The sequence below is a fragment of the Pan troglodytes genome, chromosome 15 (genome assembly GCF_028858775.2).
Source record: "Pan troglodytes isolate AG18354 chromosome 15, NHGRI_mPanTro3-v2.0_pri, whole genome shotgun sequence".
Lineage (NCBI taxonomy): Eukaryota > Metazoa > Chordata > Mammalia > Primates > Hominidae > Pan > Pan troglodytes.
The window spans coordinates 56,420,127-56,444,670 of NC_072413.2; the positions used below are offsets into that span (position 1 = coordinate 56,420,127).

General features: G+C 37.9%; 1 protein-coding gene across 50 annotated transcripts in view; it reads left to right on the top strand.

The window, feature by feature from the left end:
- KIAA0586 overlaps positions 1 to 24,544 on the top strand; it is a 119,568-nt gene that overhangs the window by 2,717 nt on the left and 92,307 nt on the right. For 24 of the 50 annotated variants that reach the window (XR_010151133.1, XR_010151132.1, XM_063793431.1 and 21 more), the window contains 7 exons: positions 324 to 393; positions 2,065 to 2,134; positions 12,404 to 12,578; positions 13,651 to 13,872; positions 18,010 to 18,163; positions 20,257 to 20,424; positions 23,029 to 23,152. Coding sequence is in view for 42 of the 50 variants with exons in the window: in XM_063793431.1 (XP_063649501.1) it covers positions 324 to 393; positions 2,065 to 2,134; positions 12,404 to 12,578; positions 13,651 to 13,872; positions 18,010 to 18,163; positions 20,257 to 20,424; positions 23,029 to 23,152 (983 nt within the window). In the remaining 8 variants the exon portion in view is untranslated. Of the gene's footprint in view, positions 1 to 323; positions 394 to 592; positions 638 to 2,064; positions 2,135 to 9,362; positions 9,465 to 12,403; positions 12,579 to 13,650; positions 13,873 to 18,009; positions 18,164 to 20,256; positions 20,425 to 23,028; positions 23,153 to 24,544 lie in introns of those variants that run through there. The other 26 variants (XR_010151127.1, XR_010151128.1, XR_010151130.1 and 23 more) reach the window with 3 other exon arrangements.

Consider the following 24,544-nt stretch of genomic DNA (forward strand, 5'->3'; position numbering starts at 1 on the left):
ATTTCACTGAAGCAACTGAGATGTTAAATGACTTGCTCTGCTACAAGTGGCAAACTGGTTTGAGTCTGAATCTCAGTGCTACATTTGCTTGCTGGTTCATTTACTCATTCATTCACTTGTCTGATAGTGTATTACTCACCCATTCAACAAATCTTTGAGTAGCTTTAAGGTACATCAGCATTGCGTGATGATGGAAATGAAGAATATGAAATACACAGTCCTGCCCTCCCAGAACACAGTAGTCACATAGCTAGTAAATGGTTCTTGATAAATAATACATCATGAAGTTTATTTAGCCTATTTCTTCCTTTCATATCCCAAAGGATTTTTCTAAAGACGTTGCAGTGCAAGTGTTGCCTTTGGATAAAATAGAAGAGAACAACAAACAAAAAGGTAAAAGAATAATATTGATTTTTAAAAATTGTGACAACATATACATAACATAAAGTTTACCACTTTAAAATGTACAGTTCTGTGACAGTAAGTACATTCACATTGTTGTACATTCATCATCACCTTTCATATACAGAACTTTGTCATCTCTCCCAACTCTACCCATTAAACACTAACTGCTCATTTTTCATCCCCTCAGCCCTGGGCATCCTACTTTTTGTCTCTATGAATTTGACTACCCTAGGTACGTTATATAAGTAGAATCATATAGTATTTGACCTTTTGTGACTGGCTTATTTCATTTAGCATAATGTTTTAAAGGTTCATCCATGTTGTAGTATGTGTCAGAATTTTCTTCTTAAGGGTGGAATTTATTTTTAAACATTTATTACGTAGTCTTATAGTTTTTATTATTTTCATTTTAAATTAGTTTTTCTTCCCAAATTAAGCTATTACTAGAAGCTATAAAATCCAGAATAAGGTTTGCAATGGTGAAGGTTATCTTGTTATTACCAACCTATTGCAGAGGTTTAGCAGTAGATATGTTTATAAATTTTTTTTTTGAGACGGAGTCTCCCTCTGTTGTCCAGGCTGGGGTGCAGTGGCGTGATCTCAGCTCACTGCAGCTTCCAGCTCCCGGGTTCAAGCAATTCTCCTGCCTCAGCCTCCTGAGTAGCTGGGATTACAGGTGCACACCACCACACCCAGCTAATTTTTCTATTTTTTTTTTTGTAGAGACAGGGTTTCACCATCTTGACCAGACTGGTCTCAAACTCCCGACCTCAAGTGATCTGCCTACCTCAGCCTCCTAAAGTGTTAGGATTACAGACATGAGCCACCGTGTCTGGCCCCATATGAATTTTAAAATAGTTTTTTCTAATTCTGTGAAAAATGATGTTGGTAATTGAATAGGAATTGCATTGAATCTGTAGATGGCTTTGGACAGTATGGTCATTTTAACGATATTGATTTTTCTAATTCATGAGCATGGAATGTTTTCCACTTATTTGTGTCATCTGTGATTTTTTTAATCAGTGTTTTATAGTTCTCCTTGTAGAGATCTTTCACCTTCTTGATTAAATGTATTCCTAGGAATTTTATTTTTTGTGTGCCGCTATTGTAAATGGCATTGAGTTCTTGATTTCATTCTCAGCTTGAATGTTATTAGTGTATAGAAACGCTACTGATTTTTGTACATTGATTTTGTATGCTGAAACTTTACTTAAGTCATTTATCAGATCTAGGGGCATTTTGTAGGAATCTTTAGGGTTTTCTAGGTATAGGACCATGTCATCAGTGAACAGAGGTAATTGGACTTCCTTTTACTTTTTGGATGCCTTTTCTTTCTTTCTCTGTCTGATTGCTCTGGCTGGGACTTCCACTACTGTATTGAAAAGAGTGGTAAGAGTGGGCATCCTTGTCTTGTTCTAGTTCTTAGGGGGAATGTGTTCAACTTTTGCCCGTTCAGTATGATGTTGACTGTGGGTTTGGGATTATGAGGATTATATTATTACTTAATCACTTAATTTGTTCCTTGTCCTTTTCGATCGTGGAATGCTATGGCTGAGTTCCTAAACATTCTTTTAGTTAAAAAAGATTTTTTTAGTAGCTTATTAAAGTTTAATAAATATTCAGGAATTTAATATATATTTTTGTGTCTTGATTTTGCAGCAAATGACATCTTCATTTCTCAGTATACAATGGGACAGAAAGATGCTCTAAGAACAGTTTTAAAGCAAAAGTAAGTTTCATTTACAGAAAATAATTGGACCATTTCTTATGTAAATCAGCTTCATTTGTACTTTGGACATATGAAAAACCTTTTCACTATGTGAAATATATATTGTGTGATATGTATAAAGCATTTGTCATGGTGCTAGACACATATAAAATACTCAGTAGCAGTTAGCAGTTATTATTATGGAAGTGCTATAGTATTAACTCATTTAACACACCTATAAAATAGATTTACTATCCCAATTTTATAGAATCCCCATTTTCTTTTATTTATTTATTTATTTAGAGATGGAGTCTCGCGTCGCCCAGGCTGGAGTGCAGTGGCACAATCTCGGCTCACTGCAACCTCTGCCTCCCAGGTTCAAGCAATCTCCTGCCTCAGTCTCCCAAGTAGCTGGGATTACAGGCACCTGCCATCATGCCCAGCTAATTTTTGTATATTTGTAGAGATGGGGTTTCACTATGTTGGCCAGGCTGGTCTTGAACTCCTGGCCTCAGGTGATCTACCTGCTTCGGCCCCGCAAAGTGCTGGGGTTACAGGCGTGAGCCAGTGCGCCCTGTGGTTAATTTAATTTTGCGTTAGAATCTAAGGAAGAGCCATACTTTACATTTGAATGATATGTCTCTTAAGTTTGTTTTTGTTTTTGTTTTTTTTAAGACAGGGTCTCGCTCTGTTGCCTAGGCTGGACTGCAACCTCCACCTCCTGGGTTCAAACAATTCTCCTGCCTCAGCCTCCTGAGTAGCTGGGATTACAGGCACACACTACCACACCTGGCTATTATTTGTATTTTTAGTAGAGATGAGGTTTCACCATGTTGGTTAGGCTGGTGTCAAACTCCTGACCTCAGGTGATCCGCCCACCTTGGTCTCCCACAGTGCTGGGATTACGTGTGAGCCACCATGATCAGCCTTCAGTTTGTTTTAATCTACAGATTTACCCTTATTTCGTTTTTCTTATAATTTGTTTGTCTTAAGAAATTTTCTACCTTCTGGATTTTGCTGAATGTATCCTTTTGTTGTCTTTAACATGTTTCTTTCAACCTTGAATTTCTGTCAAGTGGCAAGAATGCTTGATAGGTGATATTATATACTTCCTGTGTAATACATTGGGATACATAGATATCTGCTTTTATCTCTTATTGTGAAATTAGGATTGATCTGTTAATACACCACCTTTTTGTATCAAATTACAGCATATGGAAATTTGAGGACAAAGAGTCTAAACAGTCAATTTTAGAAATTTAGCAGGAAAATAATTTCTTATAAAAGCTGAAGGAAGCTGGGCATGGTGGCTCATGCGTGTAGTCCTAGCACTTTGGGAGTCCAAGACAGGAGGATCACTTGAGCCCAAGAGTTTGAGACCAGTCTGGGCAATATAGCTAATTTTTTTAAATTAGCCGGATATGGTGGTGTGTGCCTGTAGTCCCAGGTACTCGGGAGGCTGAGGTGGAAGGATCACTCGGGCCTAGGAGTTTGAGGATGCCGTGAGCCATGTTCATGCCACTGCACTCCAGCCTGGGTGACAGAATGAGACCCCGTCTCATCAGAAAAATAGGGAGACAGACAGACAGACAGATGCTGAATGATAGGAAAAAAGCAGGGAAAGCAGAAGAAATCAAGTATACCAGATAAAAGAAAACATAAACACAGTAGAATGTTTTCAACTAGTTCTAGAAGTACGTCAGTGTAATAAGCAAATCTTGGACAAGTCTAAGTCAGAAAACTGGTGAGAGAATGCATGTTAGAAGTAAAAAGAGGACATAATGATAGACTTAGAAGGTATTAAGAATACTGTGTATTAAGAATACTGTGTACTTGAATGCTACAAATTAAGAAATCTAGATGAAAGAAATAACTCACCAAAAATAACCATATAACTAAGAAGATTTTAATAGGCCAGTTACTGGGAAATAAATTTTAAAAAAACCTTCAAAGAGCAATCTCCAAAAGCAGTCATGATTTTGTTTGAGTTCTTGAAAAATTTTAAGAAGCAGATTATGATCATGCTATATATTCTGCTCCAGAGCAATGAAAAGCAAAGAATGCCCCTCATGTCATTTTATGATGCTAACCTAGCCCAAGTATCAACACCTAACAATTAGTTTCATCAGAGATATTTTCATCATGCTATTGTAATTTAAACAAACCTAGTTCTTTAAATAAGTTATGAGTAAATTATATTTTATCATATGTTAAAAGATTAATACACAATGATTGGAATGCAGCAATGTTTTAAAAATGGTAATAGCAAATTCTGATGTAACACTTATGCACCAGCCACTGTCCTCTGCACTTCTTTATTTTTGTTTTACTTTTTGTTTTTTATTTTGTTGAGACAGGATCTTGCTCTGTCACCCACGCCGGAGTTCATGGGTAGGTTCACGGCTCACTGCAGCCTTGACCTCCCAGGCTCAAGTAATCCTACAACCTGAGGTCCCCCTAACCGCCCCCCCGCCAGAGTAGCTGGGACTACAGGCATGTGCCACCACATCCAGCTAACTTTTTTACTTTTTGTAGTTATAGGGTCTCACTATATTGCCCAGGCTGGTCTCAAACTCCTGGGCACAAGAAGTCCTCCCGTCTCAGCCTTTGAAAGTGCTTGAATTACAGGCATGAGCCAACATACCTGGCTGCACTTCTTACATACTACTTGATCTTTACAAAAGCCTAGCATGTCTAATAATGTTTCAAGCTTAAGGAATAGAAGGGTTTAAGTCACCCAGGCAGTCTCTCTCCAGAGACAGTGCTCTTAACCATTGCGCCACTATAATAATTCATGATCTATTAATACATTTATATCATTTGATCAAATAAGAAAATATATGTGACAAGCACTACAGTCACATTTAATGACATTTTATGCCCATATCTTCTTAATTTTTTTATTTTTTAAATTAACAAATAATTGTACCTATTTGTAGGGTACGTAGTGTTGTACTTATAATGTGTAGTGATCAGATCATGGTAATTAGCATATCCATCATCTGAAACATTTATCATTTCTTTGTGTTAGGAACCTTCAATATCCTCCTTTTAGCTATTTGAAACCGTGTAACACATTATTGTTAACTATACTCATCCTACTATAGTCATTCCTCCTATCTAGCTGTAACGTATTCCTGACTTATTCCTCCTATGTAGCTGTAATTTTGTATCCTTTAACAAATCTCTCCCTATGCCTCCCTTCCATACCCATTTTATACTCAGTCACCACATACACACATAATACCCACAAACTTCTTTAAGAATAGAATGATACATTCCTTTTTTGTTTTTTTAAGACGGAGTTTCACTCTTGTAACCCAGGCTGGAATGCAATGGTGTGATCTTGGCTCACTGCAACCTCCGCCTCCCGAGTTCAAGTGATTCTCCTGCCTCAGCCTCCTGAGTAACTGGGATTACAGGCATGTGCCACCATGCCCGGCTGATTTTTTGTATTTTTAGTAGAGACGGGGTTTTGCCATGTTGGCCAGGCTGGTCTCAAACTCCTGACCTTAGGCGATCTGCCCACCTTGTCCTTCTAAAGTGCTGGGATTACAGGCTTGACCCATCGTGCCCAGCCAGAATGATACATTCTTAACATGAAGGACAATGTTTATTGGAAACCTGCAGTCAATACCCTGTTTAACAGTAAAATTGGGAACAAGACAAGATGTCCATTATTTTTTAAACTTAATTTGGAAGCCTTAGTTGTAGCAGTTAGATAAGAAAATGAAATCAGGTATGGATATTGAAAAAGAGGAGGCAAAGTTATAATTTGTAGAAAATATTGTGTATTCAGAATATCCAAGAGACCACTAACTCAGAAATTTTTACACTAACGAAAGTTCAGGAAGGTGACCAGATACTCAGCATATTATTCAATAATAAAATGAAATAACAATTACCATAGCAATGTCCCCACCCCAAAAAAAAAGTTGGGAATACTCATAACCAGAAGTCTATAGAATCTATCTGAAGAAGTATGAAATTTTGTCAAGGGAAATAACCAAAGGCTAAGATAAATTAAGAGACTCAACATGTTCTTGGATGGGAAGACTAAGCGCTGTAAAAATATAAGTTATTACAAAATTAGCATATGTTTGGCTGTGGTCAGTCTTAAAATTTTTTGTTATTTTGAGAATAAGTGGTAGATGTAAATTGGAAATGTAATTCTAACACTTACCTAGAAGAACATACTGTTGACAAAAAAAAATGTATGTGCCTGTGTGTATACTGTATGTATATATTTATACTGTATATGTGTGTATATACATACACACAGAATTAAGGATACATCCATATAGAATACATTCAGTTTGGAATAGCTAAGATAAATTTGGAAAAGCAAAAACAAAAATGGGATGATGGAGAACTTGCCTTAACTGATATTATAATGTACTCTAAAGCCTTAGAGGAATGAAGAATCTGGCCAGAGTGTCTAGAACAAGGGGAGAACTCCCTTGTGTGTGACTGGAGAGATAAGTTATGAACTCCTCTAAAGGAATTTGGTCTTTAATATAAGATAAATGGCAAATCATTGAAAAGTTTTAAAGAATTAGATATATTTCTTAAAATACTCACTCTGATAGCCATATGAAGAAATGGATTGGAAGAGGGCTAGACTATAGTCCAGCAAATGAATTGGCTCTGGAGTTTTCAGGGAGGAGTGAGTTAGATTGGTCCTGAATACACTGGGCAGTGGTGGTATGGTAATGGGAATCATGCTCAGTTGGAGAGGAAGAGACAAATTTGGAAGATGATTAGGAGATTGAATTGATAGGGATCATTAATTAGATATGAGGGTAAGGAAGGCACTAAGGTTGAATCCCAGATTTTTGGCTTTCACAAATACATGGTGAGTAGTATTACTCATTGAGAAAGGAAATCCTTGTGGGGGATAACTTATTCTGGGCATGGGCAAGGGTTTGAGGTTCCTGTGAGAAATGTGGGTAAGAAGTGTTCAGGAGAAAATGGAATATAAAGGTCAAGTTGCCAGACAGTGGCTCATGCCTATAATCTCAGCACTTTGGGAGGTCAAGCTGGGAGGATGGCTTGAACCTAGAAGTTTGAGATCAGCCTGGGCAACATAGCAAGACCCCATCTCTAAAAACAATAAATTAGCCAGGCGGGGTGGCATGTGCTTGTACTCCTCATTACTTGAGAGGCTGAGGCAGGAGGATCGCTTGAGCCCAAGAGGTTGAGGCTGCAGTGAGCCATGGTTGTGCTACTACACTCCAGCCTGGGTGACAGTGAGATCCTGTCTCAAAAAAAAAAAAGGCCAAGTTCACAAAAGGGATCCAAGCTGGAAATTAAGATGCAGAAGTCATCATTATGTAAGTGGTAGTCTAAGTCTAAGTTCTGGGAATAGTTGAAGTGATTCAATGAGGTTATGATAGTGAAAGAAAGATGGCTAGGGCTGGATGCACTGTGAGAAAACCAAACATTTAAGGAGTATGTGGAGAAAGCAAGCTAGCTTCTAAATGCTGCTCAGAAAGTTTGGCCAGAGATGTAGGGGGTATGGTGTTAACAAAGCCAAGGGGAATTAGGTTCCAAGTGTGATATGCTGCTCCGAGGTAATGGAAGCTAAGGACTGAAAAATGTACACTGAATTGAGCAAGCAGGATTCTTAGTGGCTTTGGTGAGAATAGTTGCAGCATAGCATTGGGATGTTCAGTGGGTTTAAGAATAAAGAAAAACTGGCTAAAAATGAAGACTAGAATGAAATAATTGCTTCTTAATGGGAGGCTTATGTGCATTTTTTTGACATTTATATGTCATAGCTCTTTACATTTGCCACATTGAGCATTTATTAATGTAATAATTGGAAAAAATAAAATTTAAAAGCCTATAAAGAAATTTATGTCTAGCCTTATAATGTTGTTTCTCTTGTTGGGCAAAGGTAAGTCACTTTCAGACTTCAGGCAGAAACCTTAAAAATAAGGAATTCCTGAATTATATTTTCATACTCTACCCCTCAATTGGTTAAATATATATATTGAGCACTTACTACATACCTAACCCTTTGTTACTTGCTGTTTGGTATGAAAGAAGTCCCGCTACCATTCCCAACCCCAGGTTGCTTACAGCTTAATTGGGGAGATAATATGTGTATATATGGAAGAATTAGTGATTAATTACGTTCAATATATTATTAAATTGTCCCATACAGATATTTAAACCCTGGGATGGCTGAGTAGCAAGCCTCCATTGATAGGTAGTAAATGCAAAAGGAGTTAATGAAGGGAGAGATCAAGAGGAAGTGCTAGAAGAACAGGCTTCTTGAAGAAGGTAGTACTTGCATTGTACCTTAAAGGAGGAGAAGGATGTAATAAGTTGCGTGGAAAAAGGGTGAGAGAGCAGAGTGAGGCAAAGTGTGGAGTCACTTGTGGGCCTGGCTTGGTATGTGTAGTTAGTGAGGAGTGCCTTGTGTATGGAAAGCCAAACAGAGGACATTAGCCAATTCAGTTGTTTATAAGGAATAATTTTAGATTTTTGAATGGTGACATGTGTAGGAAGCTTCTAAGCAAGTAGAAACTGGAAGAATGGAATAGTTAGTAATAGGTGATGAAACCTTACGGTTGAGAGAGAGAAGTGAGAAGGGAAATGTGCCAAACTGAGAGAAAAAGCTTTGGTGTCATGGTAAGACCTCTGGGAATTGGGCCCTAACTCTACCACTTAATAAATAGTTCTATGACAGTGATCAAGTAAATCCTGTTACCTCTGTGGACTGCCATTTCTTTTTTTTCTTTCTTTCTTTTTTTTTTTTTTTTTTTTTGAGACGGAGTCTTGCTCTATTGCCCACACTGGAGTGCAGTGGCGCGATCTCGGCTCACTGCAAGCTCCGCCTCTCGGTTTCACGCCATTCTCCTGCCTCAGCCTCCGTAGTAGCTGTGACTACAGGCGCCCGCCACCACGCCCGGCTAATTTTTTGTATTTTTTAGTAGAGATGGGGTTTCACCGTGTTAGCCAGGATGGTCTCGATCTCCTGACCTCGTGATCCGCCCGCCTCAGCCTCCCAAAGTGTTGGGATTACAGGCGTGAGCCACCGCGCCTGGCCAGACTGCCATTTCTTCATCTGTAAAATTAGGAAATTAGGATCTCCTGTGACCTCCGTGGACTGCAATTTCTTCATCTATAAAATTAGGAAATTAGGATGGATGTCCTATAAGTTTCTCTCAGCTCTATAATTCTATGACACTCTTCATGCAATTGTGATGAAATAATTGACAACTCTTTATGATTCAATTGGGTGTGAGAAGGTAAGCAAGTAGAGAAGTCAAGATGACTTCAACATTTTGAGACTGAGAGAAAAATGTTATTCTTAGTAGAAATGGGGAAATATCAAAGAGGAGTAAGTTTAAGAGTTCTGTGATGCCTTTAAAAGTCGAGGGGGAAGTCCAGCAGCTGGAGATGGAATGTATTCCTGCCAATTTTACTTAGACTTTCTTAGGGACTCTTCAGTTTTGTCAGTGGTTCCTTTTATTGTTTTCTTTGAGGCCAAATATCGAGCAAATTGGCTAGCCTTCTTTTTTCTTTCAGTATTTAATTAAATGCCTTATTGCAAATATGTATCTATTTGCTGGACTTGTTTTTATTTCAGGGTCTTTTTTTCATTTTTAATTTTTAATTTTTAATTTTTTTTTTTTTTTCTAGAGACAGGGTTTGCCATGTTGCCCAGCTGGTCTTAAACTCCTGGGCTCAAGCAGTCTTCCTGCCTCAGCCTCCCACAGTGCTAGGATTACAGGCATGTAGCACTACACCCACCTAATTCAGGCTTCTTAATAGTGTATTTTGTGAACATTTTAATAAACTGAGTGACCTTCCTTTCTTTCTGTCTTGCTTTGCTCTGCTCTGCTTTTCTCTTTTCTTCTTTCTCTCTCTCTCTCTCTTCCTCCCTCCCTCCCTCTTTCCTGTCCTGTCCTGTCCTTCCTTTAGACTGAGTTTCGCTCTTTTCGCCCAGGCTGGAATGCAATGGTGCGATCTCTGCTCACTGCAACCTCCGTCTCCTGGGTTCAAGCGATTCTCCTGCCTCAGCCTCCCGAGTAGCTGGTATTACAGGTGCCCGCCATCACGCCTGGCTAATTGTTTGTATTTTTAGTAGAGACAGGGTTCACCATGTTGGTCAGGCTGGTCTCAAACTCCTGACCTCAGGTGATCCACCCGCCTTAGCCTCCCAAAGAGCTGGGATTACAGGCGTGAGCCACTGTGCCCGGCCTACCTGAGTGATATTTGTTAAGTAAATCTAAATGACCTAGAATTCAGAAAATTCTTTTCAGTGGTGTTAACAATCCCTCTTGGGGACATTATGCTAAGTGAAATAAGCCAGGCACAGAAAGATGAATATCATGTATTCTCATTTACATGTGGAATCTGAAAAAGTCAGACTTATAGAAGCAGAAAGTAGAATGGTGGTTGCCAGGGGCTGGGGGTGGGGAGGAAGTGGGAGATAGAGGTCAAAAGGTATAATTTCTCTTAGACAGGATTCATACATTCTAGAGATCTATTGTACAGCATGTAACTATGATTAATAATAATGAATTGTATACTTGAAAATTGCTAAGACAGTAGATCTTAAATGTTCTCATCACATAAAAAGATAATTATGTGAGGTGATAGGTATGCTAATAGCTTGACTATAATCATTTTACAATGTATACATATATCAAAATATCACACTGTAAATATATACAATGTTTTTCAATTATACCTCAATAAAGTGGGATAAAAAATAGTCACAAAGTGTACATCAATAGTGCTGTAATTCTTACAATTCTTTTTTTTTTTTCTGAGACAGTGTCTCACTTTGTCTCACAGGCTGGAGTGCAGTGGGGTGATCACGACTCACTGCAGTCTCTACCTCCTCAGGCTCATGAGATCCTCCCACCTCAGCCTCCCGAGTAGCTGGGACTACAGGTGTGTGCCACCACACCTGGCTAATTTTTGTATTTTTTGTAGAGTCAGGATTTTGCCATGTTGCCCAGGCTGGTCTCGAACTCCTGGCCTTAAGCTATCCGCCCACCTTGGCCTCCCAAAGTGCTGGGATAACATGTGCGAGCCACTGCACCTGGCCGATAATGTTATAATTCTTATATAAATATTTGGAGGATGAAATTATCAATAATGGAAAAACCACAGCAGCTTGTCTGAAGGTAATAAGTTATCTCAATTGATTGTTCACAGTCAGTTACAGACCAAACTTTTTGTTTTATTTTATTTTTCTGGAGACAGAGTCTCGTTGTGTCACCCAGGCTAGAGTGCAGTGGTGCCATCTAGGCTCACTGCAACCTCCGCTGCCCGGATTCAAGTGATTCTCCTGCCTCAGCCTCCTGAATAGCTGGGATTACAGGCATACACCACCACGCCCAGCGAATTTTTTGTATTTTAGTAGAGATGGGGTTTCACCATGTTGCCTAGGCTAGTCTCAAACTCCTGAGCTCCAGCGATCCACCTGCCTTGGCCTCCCAAAGTGCTAGCGTTATAGGCCTGAGCCACCACACCCGGCACAGACCAGACTTACTCCACTTTTTCTCCCCTTCTCACTACTGTACTTGAGTAGTCTTTTAAAAAATAATAAAAGAAAAAAGAAAACAATAGCGTTTCTTGGGTTGTCTGCCTTTAGGAGTAAAGCTTGGTACTTTAATTCTTGGAGCTTTTTCTGAGTAGTTTTTGTTTGTTTGTTTTGTTTGTTTGTTTGTTTGTTTGTTTATTTTGAGACGGAGTCTCACTGTGTCACCCAGGCTGGAGTGCAGTGGCGCAATCCTGGCTCACTGCAATCTTTGCCTCTCGGGTTCAAGCAATTCTCCTGCCTCAGCCTCCTGAGTGGCTAGGACTATAGGCACATGCCACCACGCCCAGCTAATTTTTGTATTTTTAGTAGAGACGGGGTTTCACCATGTCAGCCAGGCTGGCCTCTAACTCCTGACCTGGTGATCCACCTGCTTCGGCCTCCCAAAGTGGGATTACAGGCATAATCCCACTGTGCCACCTTGTGAGTGTTTTAAATTTGTACTTCTTGAAAATGTATCTTTATAATTGTGCTATACCTTTTTCATATGTTTAATTCTTATTTTCCAAAATAATATTGCTACCTTCAAGGAATTATCTTCTTATTTCTTTAGCCCTTAGTGACCTGGACCTTGATAAATTTTGTTAACCAAATGACCTTGTTTGATAGGTGATTTAATTAAAAAAAATCAAAACCACCTTCGGCAGATTACCATTTGTTAAGTATTTCTTGAAATGTTTCAATGTAGTTTACTGAATACATTTTTATTGCTTTTTTATTTATAGAGCGCAAAGCATGCCTGTTTTTAAGGAAGTAAAGGTACATCTGTTAGAAGATGCAGGCATAGAGAAGGATGCTGTTACTCAGGAGACTAGAATTTCACCCAGTGGAATTGATTCAGCTACAACCGTGGCTGCAGCAACTGCTGCTGCCATTGCAACCGCAGCTCCATTGATAAAGGTATATTTTTCTTCCCAGATAATCATAACTACTTTGTGAAATATAGAAGTACTTACTAAGAACTGATTCTATAAATGGTTGTGTCCAGTTATAGACTAGGAACATTGTAATTGCTCTCAATTTGAAAGAATTTTCCCATTTGTGGTTGTGTGTTACTTCTCAGGAAATGTGAAAATTACCATCTAATACTGTGATGGCACTGGCGAATTTAGAACTTTCCCAGTTTTAGCACTGAGAGTCCTACATCCTGGGAAACACCTTGATCCTGGCAACCTGGATAATCGGTTATTCTTATTTGAGAGCTAGAGGAGCCTTAGAGATAATCTATGCCTTAGCTGTCACTTTGTAAATGGGGAAGCAGAGAAACAGGTCAGAGTAGGCCTATGAGTCTGGAACAAGTAAGTGACAGAGCCAAAACTAGAACTCAAGGCTGCTGACCTAACTCAGCCTTATGTTAGTAAAATATCAAAAGCTACTTTGCTTTGCTGTTTTCTTCTTTTTAATTTCCATTTAAGTATCTCTTTTTAGGCATCATAAAATTATTTGTGGCAGATTTGTTTGAGACGGAGTCTCACTCTGTTGCCCAGGCTGAAGTGCAGTGGTGCGATCTCAGCTCACTGCAACCTCCGCCTCCTGGGTTCAAGTGATTCCTCTGCCTCAGCCTCCCGAGTAGCTGGGACTACAGGCCGCACGCCACCATGCCTGGCTAATTTTTTGTATTTTAGTAGAGATGGGGGTTTCACCGTGTTGGTCAGGATGGTCTCGATCTCCTGACCTCGTGATCTGCCTGCCTTGGCCTCCCAAAGTGCTGGGATTACAGTGTGAGCCACCGCACCTGGCCAATTTTTTTTTCTTTTGTTTGAGAGGAAACATTTACCTAAGGATAGCTATCTTCTGCCTTTCATTTCTGTGACTCTAAAAATAAAGGCATTAAATCATTAGATATTTAGTGGGTAAAGGCTCAAATTATATCACTTATCAATGCCAATTGATTTAAATAACATTTCTAGTAATTAGACATATTTTTGGTATCCTATAATGTGAATTTTTAAAAATGTTTTTATTGTTTTAGGTGCAGAGTGATTTGGAAGCAAAAGTCAATTCTGTTACAGAATTACTTAGTAAATTACAGGAGACTGATAAACACCTACAACGTGTTACAGAGCAGCAAACAAGCATTCAGAGGAAACAAGAGAAACTACATTGTCATGATCACGAAAAGCAAATGAATGTGTTTATGGAGCAGCACATAAAGCATCTTGAAAAGTTACAACAACAACAAATAGATATTCAGGTATCTGTAATAAAGCCAGTACAGATTCCATAATCTTTTATCACTTGGATCTCTCAGCCAGTATTCATTGATAATTACAGTAGCTCATTAGATTGTAACAGTTTTAGTTCTGAAATCATGATTTGCTTATCTTTCTTCTCCTGTAATGCGGGTAACTCTGAATGTTATATCTCAAATGTCACTAGTTGTGTGAGACCTCTCCCTCTAGTTGGCTTTTCCTCCTTTTACACTATTTTTGTTCATATCATTTTTATTATTTATTTTTTGAGTTGGAGTCTTGCTATGGTTGCCCAGGCTGAAGTACAGTAGTAGAATCTCCAGTCACTACAACCTCCACCTCCTGGGTTCAGGAGATTTTCCTGCCTCAGCCTCCCATATAGTTGGGATTACAGGCGCACACCACCACGCCCAGCTAATTTTTGTATTTTTAGTAGAGGTGGGGTTTCACCATGTTGGTCAGGCTGGTCTCTAACTCCTGACCTCAAGTGATCTGCCTTCCTCGGCCTCCCAAAGTGCTAGAGTTACATGCGTGAGCTGCCATGCCCAGCCATATTTTTAAGTGCTTATATCACATTGCAACTATTGGTTTACGTCAGCAGTTTTCAGTCTGGGAATGTGCACTAGAATTACTTGAACAGCTTTATAAAAATATTTGTGCTTGGCAGGCCAAGCCAAGAGGATTGCTTGAGGCCGAGAGTTCAAGATAAGCCTGGTTGATGTAGCAAGACCTCATCTCTTAGGGGAAAAAAAAAAAATTTAGCCTGGTATGGTGGCATGTGCCTGTAGTCCCAGATACTTGAGAGGCTGAGACTGCAGGAGACCTTGAGTCCAGGAGTTTGCAGTTACAGTGAACTATGATAATACAACTGCACTTCATCCTAGATGACAGAGTGAGACCCTATCTCAAAAAAAAAAACTATATACACACACACATGCATACACACACACACACATATACACATACACAAACACACATGCTTAGGCCTTTCAGCGATTTTGAGCCAGCGATTCTGAGGTAGTGCCTGGCAATCATTGAAAGCTTCATAATGATTCTGATGCACACCGTTGGATAAGAACTACCTGGTGTACATGTTTGCTTTTGCATTTAATTAATTAAAATAATGAACATTTTTAATGCCTTTTGAGAGTAAGGCACTGGGCTATTATAAAAAGCGTTATCCTCACAAGGAGCTGTAGCATACTTTCTTATTTATTTTGGAATTTCTTTTTCTTTCTTTTTCTTTTTTTTTTTTTGGAGACGGAGTCTAACTCTGTTGCCCAGCTGGAGTGCAGTGGTGTGTTTTCGGCTCACTGCAACCTCCACCTCCCAGATTCAAGTGATTTTCATGCTTCAGCTACCCGAGTAGCTGGGATTGCCGGCCTGCGCCACCACACCCAGCTAATTTTTGTATTTTCAGTAGAGACAGGTTTCTACCATGTTGGCCAGACCAGTCTCGAACTCTTGGCCTCAAGTGATCCACCCATCATGGCCTCCCAAAGTGCTGGAATTACAGACGTGAGCCACTGTGCTCGGCCTATTTTGGAATTTCTAACTCCTAGAACACGACTTAGCACTCAGTAAACTCTTTTTTTTTTTTTTTTTTTTTTGAGTGAGTGAGGGAATGATCAGCATTGTAAATGTGTTGGTTTTAATTTCCTTTTTTTTCTACTTAATATGAAATTTATTTATTTTTTTGAGACAGAGTTTTGCTCTTATCGCCCAAACTGGAGTGCAGTGGCGCAATCTCAGTTCACTGCAGCCTCCGCCTCCCAGGTTCAAGCGATTCTCCTGCCTCAGCCTCCCGAGTAGCTGGGATTACAGACACCCACCACCATGCCCAGCTAACTTTTTATATTTTTAGTAGAGATGGGGTTTCACCATGTTGGCCAGGTTGGTCTCAAACTCCTGACCTCAGGTGATCCGCCTGCCTTGGCCTCCCAAAGTGTTGGGATTACAGACGTGAGTAACCGCGCCTGGCCTACTGTGCATTTAAAAACTTAAAAAAATTAAAATATAACATTCAGGATGGGCACGGTGGCTCATCCCTATAATCCCAGCACTTTGGGAGGCCGAGGTGGGTGGATCACGTGAGGTCAGGAGTTCAGGACCAGCCTGGCCAACATGGTGAAACCTCATCTCTACCAAAGATACAAAAAATTAGCTGGGCATGGTGGCACATGCCTGTAGTCCCAGCTACTCAGGAGGCTGAGGCAGGGGAATCACTTGAATCCGGAAGGCAGAGGTTGCAGTGAGTTGAGATTGGGCCACTGTACTCCAGCCTGGGTGACAGAGCAAGACTCTATCTTAACAACAACAACAAATATATATATATGTGTGTGTGTATATATATACACTCATATATATGTATATATCTATAACTTAATGACTTTCTAAATTATATATTTTTTGTTAAGACAAAAATTCAGAAGAATGTACTAAAATAAGTTTATACTTAATATATCATCATAAAGTAGACATTAATTTGCTATAATTTTCAAGACTTAACAGGGTTAATCTTGAGCTTTTCATGTGGTTGAAGATAATATTTTATTGGAATGATTATATGCATACCAAGTAAAGTTTAGTAAGTACTCCCTGCATGACTAAAATTGAGTATGCAGCAAATTATCTAGTGAGAGACCAGGAATGAGTCTATAAACTATTAGATAACTTTACTTCTTTAAGCCTCAATTTCTTTACCTAGAAAATATTTTCTGTTGTTCAGGATAAAATGAGATGACACATTTGAAAAGCACATTGATTCCTTAAGGAGAGGCTCCTACTTAGTCCTAAGTAACCTGCCATCATCCATCCTTCCATAACTAAATCTGTAACTTAATGACTTTCTAATTTTGGAAGAATGAAATCTTTGCTAATTTAGATGTCTTACTTATAAAGCTTATAATTACAGAGAGAGTTGAAGTTTTGGTTACATACTGGATATATTAGTTGTTCAGTAAATGCTTAATGAAATGAAATTAGTTGAGTCTGTTTCATCTGTTTTATGTAGAGGGATCTCAACACACTTTTAGAAATTCTGTAAAACTATAAATTTTTTTAGGTTTTTCTTGGCCTGGCATAAAACTCTATTTTGATTATTACTCATCGCATGCCTGTATCAAAGTATTTCATGTGCTTCATAAATATATACACCTACTGTGTACTCTCAAAAATTAAAACAAAACAATAAAACCCTCTTTTTTGAAACGAGTTTTATTAGTTAAGATACTTGCTCATTACAGATATTTTATTTTATTTTATTTTATTTTATTTTATTTTATTTTATTTTATTTTTGAGATAGAGTCCTGCTCCGTCACCCAGGCTGGAGTGTAGTGGCACCATTTCGGCTCACTGCCACCTCCGCATCCCGGGTTCAAGTGATTCTCCTGCCTCAGCCTCCTGAGTAGCTGGGATTACAGGCTCCCACCACCACACCCAGCTAATTTTTGTATTTTTAGGAGTGACGGGGTTTCACCATGTTGGCCAGACTGGCCTCGAACTCCTGACCTCAGGTGATCCACTTGCTTTGGCCTCCCAAAGTGCTGGGATTACAGGCTTGAGCCACTGCACCTGACCCCATTTCAGGTATTTTAATAAATAGTGCTGAAAACTATGTTGTCACTCTAGTTTCCATTTATATACAAATGCATATATTATTGCTGCTGCTAAGCATGGATATTTATTTGAGTACTCACTATCAATGATTTTCAAACCTTGACCTCAAACAAAATCCTACCATTTAGGATATAAAAGATGGGATGTTTTGGTTTAAAATTCTCTGATTCAAGTAGAGGTTTAGGGTGAGGGCCTCTCCTTCCTGGTCTTCTCTTAGCCGGCTGCAATGGCCCCTGAGCCATGTCTGTGGTAGAAAGGACAGCACTGAGGTTTAGAATGGTTAAGGAAAATGATTAAGGTCACACAGCAGAGTCAGGCTTAGTCAGATCTTTGTGCTTCTACATCTTTCCAATGGCATCACTGCTGCTACTACAGTGGATATTTGCAATGTAATACATATTTTTCATTGTTTATTAAATGCAGTAAATTATGTTTAACTCCTCTAATATTTCAATGTATTTTATCATCTAACTCTTTCAAATGATATTTGAAAATAATAAAATAATCTGATTTCTTCTAGACTCATTTTATTAGTGCTGCACTCAAGACTAGTAGTTTTCAGCCTGTTAGTATGTCCTCCTCCAGAGCAGTGGAAAAGTATTCCGTAAAACCAGAACACCCTAATCTTGGTAGCTGTAATCCATCTTTATATAACACATTTGCTTCCAAACAAGGTAAAAATTTGTAGTTCTCTATGAATAAAAAATGTCAGCTATGAATTTTCTTTGTGCTACATAAGCTGAAAACATATTTCCTGAGCAGTAGGAGTTTTTGTTTTATAAAATTTGTTTATAGGAGTTTTTGTTTTATAAAACAATTTTTTTTAAATGTTCTTTTTTTAAAATTTTGTTTCTCAGGCTACCTTGTCTTAGATAAAATGAGTTCTTTTTGCATCAAGTAATTTTTAGTTTATTTTGAAATTTTTTAAATTATGGATTATGTTATCTGATTTTAATTAATAATCCTCATAAATTATCAGAAGCACTTATAAATTTAGAAAAAATTTACTTATTTACTACAAAAATGCTTGTAAATAAATCAGTTCTCCTGTTCTCTGACAAACTGCATATTTGCTCTTTCTTGATTCTGTCAGAGCAACTACCTGAGTACATTTTTAAACCATTTCTAAATATTTTCAGAATTAGTAATGCAAGTCTGCTTATCTTGATTGAATTTTAAAACTCTATAATAACAAAGGAATACATGGCTTACTTGTTAAAACTTTAGTATTTAAAATAAATGAATAAATATTTTTCTAAGTTATTGATATTTGAATAATGAACTAAAGAAAATCGAGCGACTATCCCTTTAATGATATACAGATCTATATAGTACAATATTTTCAACACTTGATTTGTTAGAACAGTGTTGTATTACAGTCATTAAAGATTGCTCATGCTTTTAAGGTGCTTTACATTTTGCAACAAATGAGTGGTCCTTACAAAACTGTTGTGCCCAGCACTTTGAGAGGCCAAGGTGAGAGGATCACTTGAGTCCAGGAATTCGAGACCAACCTGGGACATATAGTGAGATCCTGTCTCTAGAAATAAAAATAAAAAAATTATCCAGGTGTGGTGGCACATGCCTGTAGTCCCAGTTACTTTGGAGGCTGAGGTCGGAGGATTGCCTGAGCCCAGGAGGTAGAAACTTCAGTGAGCTGTGATCATGCAGCTGTACTCCAGCCTGGGTGACAGAGCAAGACCCTGTTTCAAAAACAAAAAAACAAACAACAACAAAAAAGAACTGTTGCGAAGTAATATGAGTCCATTTTTAAGTTATGAAGAGAGGACAATGAAGCACAGAACGGTGTGACTTGCCTGCTCAAGGTTACCTGACTTGGGAGGGAGGATGTCAGAGCTAGGGCCAGAACTCAGGTTTCAGTATGACCCAGCTGAGTGCCTTCTATAGCAGTGGACACTTTTTTCATAACTCAATTCCAGAGAATTTCTTGCTGATAATTTTGTTTTTCTTAAACTTGAGTTTTCATGAAAAAGGTGTCTATTTTGTTGATTGTAAATTGAATTTGTTTCTTTGTATATATAAATTACAGTAACAAATAAAAGAAAATAAAGAGTAAATTAAAAATTCAGTAAATTAAACTTTTAATTTTTCTATGCTTTTTCTTGGTCAAATATCATGTTTACATATTTGTAATTGTAGCATTTTATACAACTTTTTTACTAGCACATAAAAAGATTTGCCATATTTTATATAGTTGTCTTCATAATTTTAACTTGTAATGACTAAAGGGTGGCCTATTGAATAACTATTTTACAATCTACTTGACCATTATCCTGTTTCGGATACTCAGGCAGTTTTTAGGTTTTCATCTTCATAAATAATACTGTAATAAACATCATATTTAAAGCACATTTTCTTTCTTTTATGTTACTTCCTTAGAATAATTTCATAAGAGTAAGATTACTAGGTTAAAGTATATAAAACTTTAATTCTTCCGGTACTTATTGCCAGATGGTTTATCAGTTTTCACTGCCATGAAAAGTATCTGGCCCTGCCAGTTTCACCACAGCTTCAGTAGTTCTGAATATTATCATATAGATTCGTATTTACTAGATGTAAGTGTGAAATGTTTGTAGTCTTCATTTCTTTTGATTTTTAATGGGGTGAAGTTATTTCTCTACACTTAATAATTTGTTCATCATTTATAATTTTGAATTTATTTTTAAAGTATAGGGAAGAGTAATATGCTATAATTTTTAAAGCTTTTTAAAAACAAGTTAAGTTTTTAAAAAATTTTCTGTTAAAGCACCTTTAAAAGAAGTTGAAGATACGAGTTTTGATAAACAGAAATCTCCTTTGGAGACACCAGCACCTCGCAGATTTGCTCCTGTACCTGTTTCAAGGGATGATGAACTATCAAAGAGGGAAAATCTTTTGGAAGAAAAAGAAAATATGGAAGTGTCATGTCACAGAGGTAATAGAGACTTTTACTAGACCTATCCCAAATTAGGAAATTGTCATGAGATTTTCTGTGCCTAGTAGTAACTGAAGTGGGATCTCTATTTGTAATATTTTACTTTAAGTGACCCTTGCTGGGAAAATCAAGCTTCTTTAGATTCTTTGTAAAAGGGGTTGGGGGTATACATTTATAATTATTTTATCTCTTACAGGTTATTATTACTTAAACCTTTAATGAACAAGTTTTGTTAACTTTTTTTTTTTTTTTTTTTTTCTGAGACGGAGTCTCGCTCTGTCACCCAGGCTGGAGTGCAGTGGTGCGATCTCGGCTCACTGCAAGCTCCGCCTCCTGGGTTCACACCATTCTCCTGCCTCAGCCTCCCGATTAGCTGGGACTATGGACGCCCACCACCATACCTGGCTAAATTTTTTGTATTTTTAGTAAAGGCGGGGTTTCACCATGTTAGCCAGGATGGTCTCGATAAGTTTTGTTAATTTTTATTTATTTTTTATGAGACAAGGTCTCACTCTGTCACCCAGACTGGAGTACAATGGCGTGATCATGGCTCACTGCAGCCTCTACCTCCTGAGGCTCAGTTGATCTTCCCACTTCAGCCTCCTGAGTAGCTGGGATTACAGGTGCATGCCACCACACCAGGCTAATTTTTGTATTTTTCATAGAGATGGGGTTTCACTATGTTTCCCAGGCTGGTCACAAACTTCTGGGCTCAAGCAATCTGCCCGCCTCAGCCTCCCAAAGTGCTGGGATTACAGATGTGAGCCACTGTGCCTGGGCAAGTTTTGTTATTAATAAATAAAAAACAATGCTTTGCTGAGGGTAAGGCTGATCATTTTTAGAGCATGCTTCCTCATATTGTTTTTAGGTGTGAATTTCAATAATAAAACGTAGAGAAACTTAACATTCATCACCATGTTCACTTGGAAAAAGTGCTAATATATGAACTCTTTTTGAGATGGAGTCTTGCTCTGTCACCCAGGCTGGAGTGCAGTGGCACCATCTCAGCTCACTGCAACCTCTGCCTCCTAGGTTCAAGCGATTCTCCTGCCTCAGCCTCCCGAGTAGCTGGGACTACAGGCGCCTGCCACCACGCCTGGCTAATTTTTTATATTTTTAGTAGAGACGGGGTTTCACTGTGTTAGCCAGGATGGTCTCGATCTCCTGACCTCGTGATCCACTCACCTTGGCCTCCCAAAGTGCTGTGATTACAGGCGTGAGCTACTGCGCCCGGCCATATATGAACTTTTTAACACAGAGCAAGAACTTTTATAAGGGACATGTATTAACCAAACATCATATGTTCTCACTCATAAATGGGAGCTAAGCTATGATAATGCAAAGCCATAAGAATGACACAATGGACTTTGGGGACTTGTGGGGAAAGGGTGGGAAGCGGGTGAGGGATAAAAGGCTACAAATTGGGTTCAGTGTATACTGCTCAGATGATGGGTGCACCAAAATCGCACAAATCACCAATAAAGAACTTATTCATGTAACCAAATACCACCTGTTCCCCAAAAATCTATGGAAATAAAAAAAATTAAAAGAAAAATAGTATATTACAGAGTCTTAAAATGTACCCCTTCTAACAAAAGTAAGTGAAATATTAAACTAAACACTTTTATTCTTGGAATCATTTAAATGCATGCAGGTCTTATCTTAGACACATTTAAAGAATTTTAAGAAAGTCACAAGATAATAAAATCTTTAATAAAGAAGGCAACCTCACACCAAAAATTATTATGTAGCCTTACTACATACAAACAAGGCTAAAGGATAGATCCACTTATTGGTACTTTGAAGAAATAGATAAATCTCTTCTTTACTAATTTATAAAAGTCGTCTATTTTACTGGACTTCGTGATGATGACACTTGTCAAATTCCTTTTTTCTGTGATGGAAATAAATTTAGGGGTTTTTCTATGAATTCAACCTTTTACTTACTTGTTTATGTATTTTTTTGTAGAGACAGGGTCTTGCTTTGTTGCCCAGGCTGGTCTCAAACTCCTGGCCTCAAACAGTCCTGCTGCCTTGGCCTCCCAGAGTGCTGGGATTGCAGGCATGAGCCATTGCGCCTGGTTGTGGTATAGTTTTTATGAGGTGTAAACATTTAGTTTTATTTGATGAGTGTATTTATGGCCTAAATTGTAGGCTACTTTGTAGGCTATAAATTTTTTTTTTTTTTTGAGATGGAGTTTCACTCTTGTCGCCCAGGCGGGAGTGCGATGGCGTGATTTTGGCTTGTTGCAACCTCTGTGTCCCAGGTTCAAGCAATTCTCCTGCCTCAGCCTCCCAAGTAGCTGAGATTACAGGCACGCACCACCACACCCAGCTAATTTTTTCTATTTTTAGTAGAGACGGGGTTTCTCCATGTTGGTCAGGCTGGTCTCAAACTTCCGACGTCAGATGATCCACCCACCTCAGCCTCCCAATGTGCTGGGATTACAGGCGTGAGCCACTACGCCTGGCTTTTAGGCTATAAATTGAGTAGATAATCATCATAAGAAGCTAACTTAGGCCAGAATACAAATATATGAGATATTATATACAAGAGAAATGAATTAGTATTTGGAAAATGATACTATATCTCTTCTATTTCAGGAAATGTAAGACTATTGGAACAAATTTTGAATAATAATGATTCTTTGACAAGAAAAAGTGAATCATCAAACACCACCTCACTAACTAGGTCAAAAATAGGATGGACTCCTGAGAAAACAAACAGGTAAAAACAAGAGATTGGAATGAAAACTAGATTGAAAAGAGTTTTGTTCAGATTTTTCAAATTTCTTTGGGACTTTTAATAAATTATAGCATTGCTTCTTAAATTTATCTTAGATTTAGTTACTATTTTTTGATGCTAATATATCTTCCCCCTTTCTATAATATAGCTATGAAATGAATATCTCATTTTTTCAAAATGCAGATTATTAATTTCTAACGTATGGATTATTCATTTCTGATTAAAGGATATCTAGGATTTGTTTCAAAAATAATCCAAGATAGGTTAGGGGCAAGTAGGTTGGGAGTATAGATAAAATGAGGCTAGCCAAAAGTTAATGATTGTTATAGTTAAATATTGGGTGTATGGGGTTCATTTTAGTATTTTCTCTATTTTTGTGTATATTTGAAATTTTACATAATAAAAAGTTTAAAAAAAATCAAATCTGGGCCATGATAATTATATTTATCTTCAACATCTTGAAAACTACAGTAATAAGAACTAGAGGAGCCATATGTTGAGTAATTTTATGTGGAGATATTGTATAATTTTAGTCTATTTACATTTAATGTAATTACTGATAAGGTAGAATTTATGTCTACCATGTTGCTTTCTATATGCCTTAGGTCTTAGTTCACTGTTCCTCCCTTAGTGCCTTCTTTTGTATTAGACATTTTCTAGTTGCACCATTTTAATTCTTTTGTCATTTTCTCTACTATTATTTTTTGAGTTATTTTCTTCGTGGTCACTCCAGGAATTACAATTAACATATTAATTTAAAGCAATCTAATTTGGATTAATAGTGATTTAATTTCAATATTATTCAGAAACTTTGCTCCAGTAAAGCCTTGTTCCCTCCCCTTTTCTTCTATTATTATCATACAAATTACATCTTTATACATTATAAGCTCATCTATGTAGTCTGATAATTATTACTTGATGCAGCTCTTTTAAATCAGGTAGGAAAAGAAAAGAGATATGAACAAAAATACATATACTGGCTTTTATATTCACCTATATAGTTCATCTTTAACAGTACTCTATTTCTTCATATGGATTCAAGTTAGCCCAGTGTCCTTTTATTCCACCCTGAAGGACTCCTGATAGTATTTCTTATAGGGTAGGTCTGTTAGCAGTGAATTTTCTCAGTTTTTGTTTATCTGGTACTGTCTTAATTTCTTTCTCACTTTTTCATTGTCATTTAAACAGACATTTGGTTTCTCATAGTTGTGGAAGCTGGAAGTTCAAGATCAAGGTGCTGGCCGGGTTGGTTTCTTTTGAGGCCTTTCTTCTTGGCTTGCAGGTGGCCTCCCTCTTGCTGTCTCTTCACATGGTCATCCCTCTCTGCACACACACCCCTGGTGTCCCCTCCTTCACTTTTGAAGAATAGTTTTG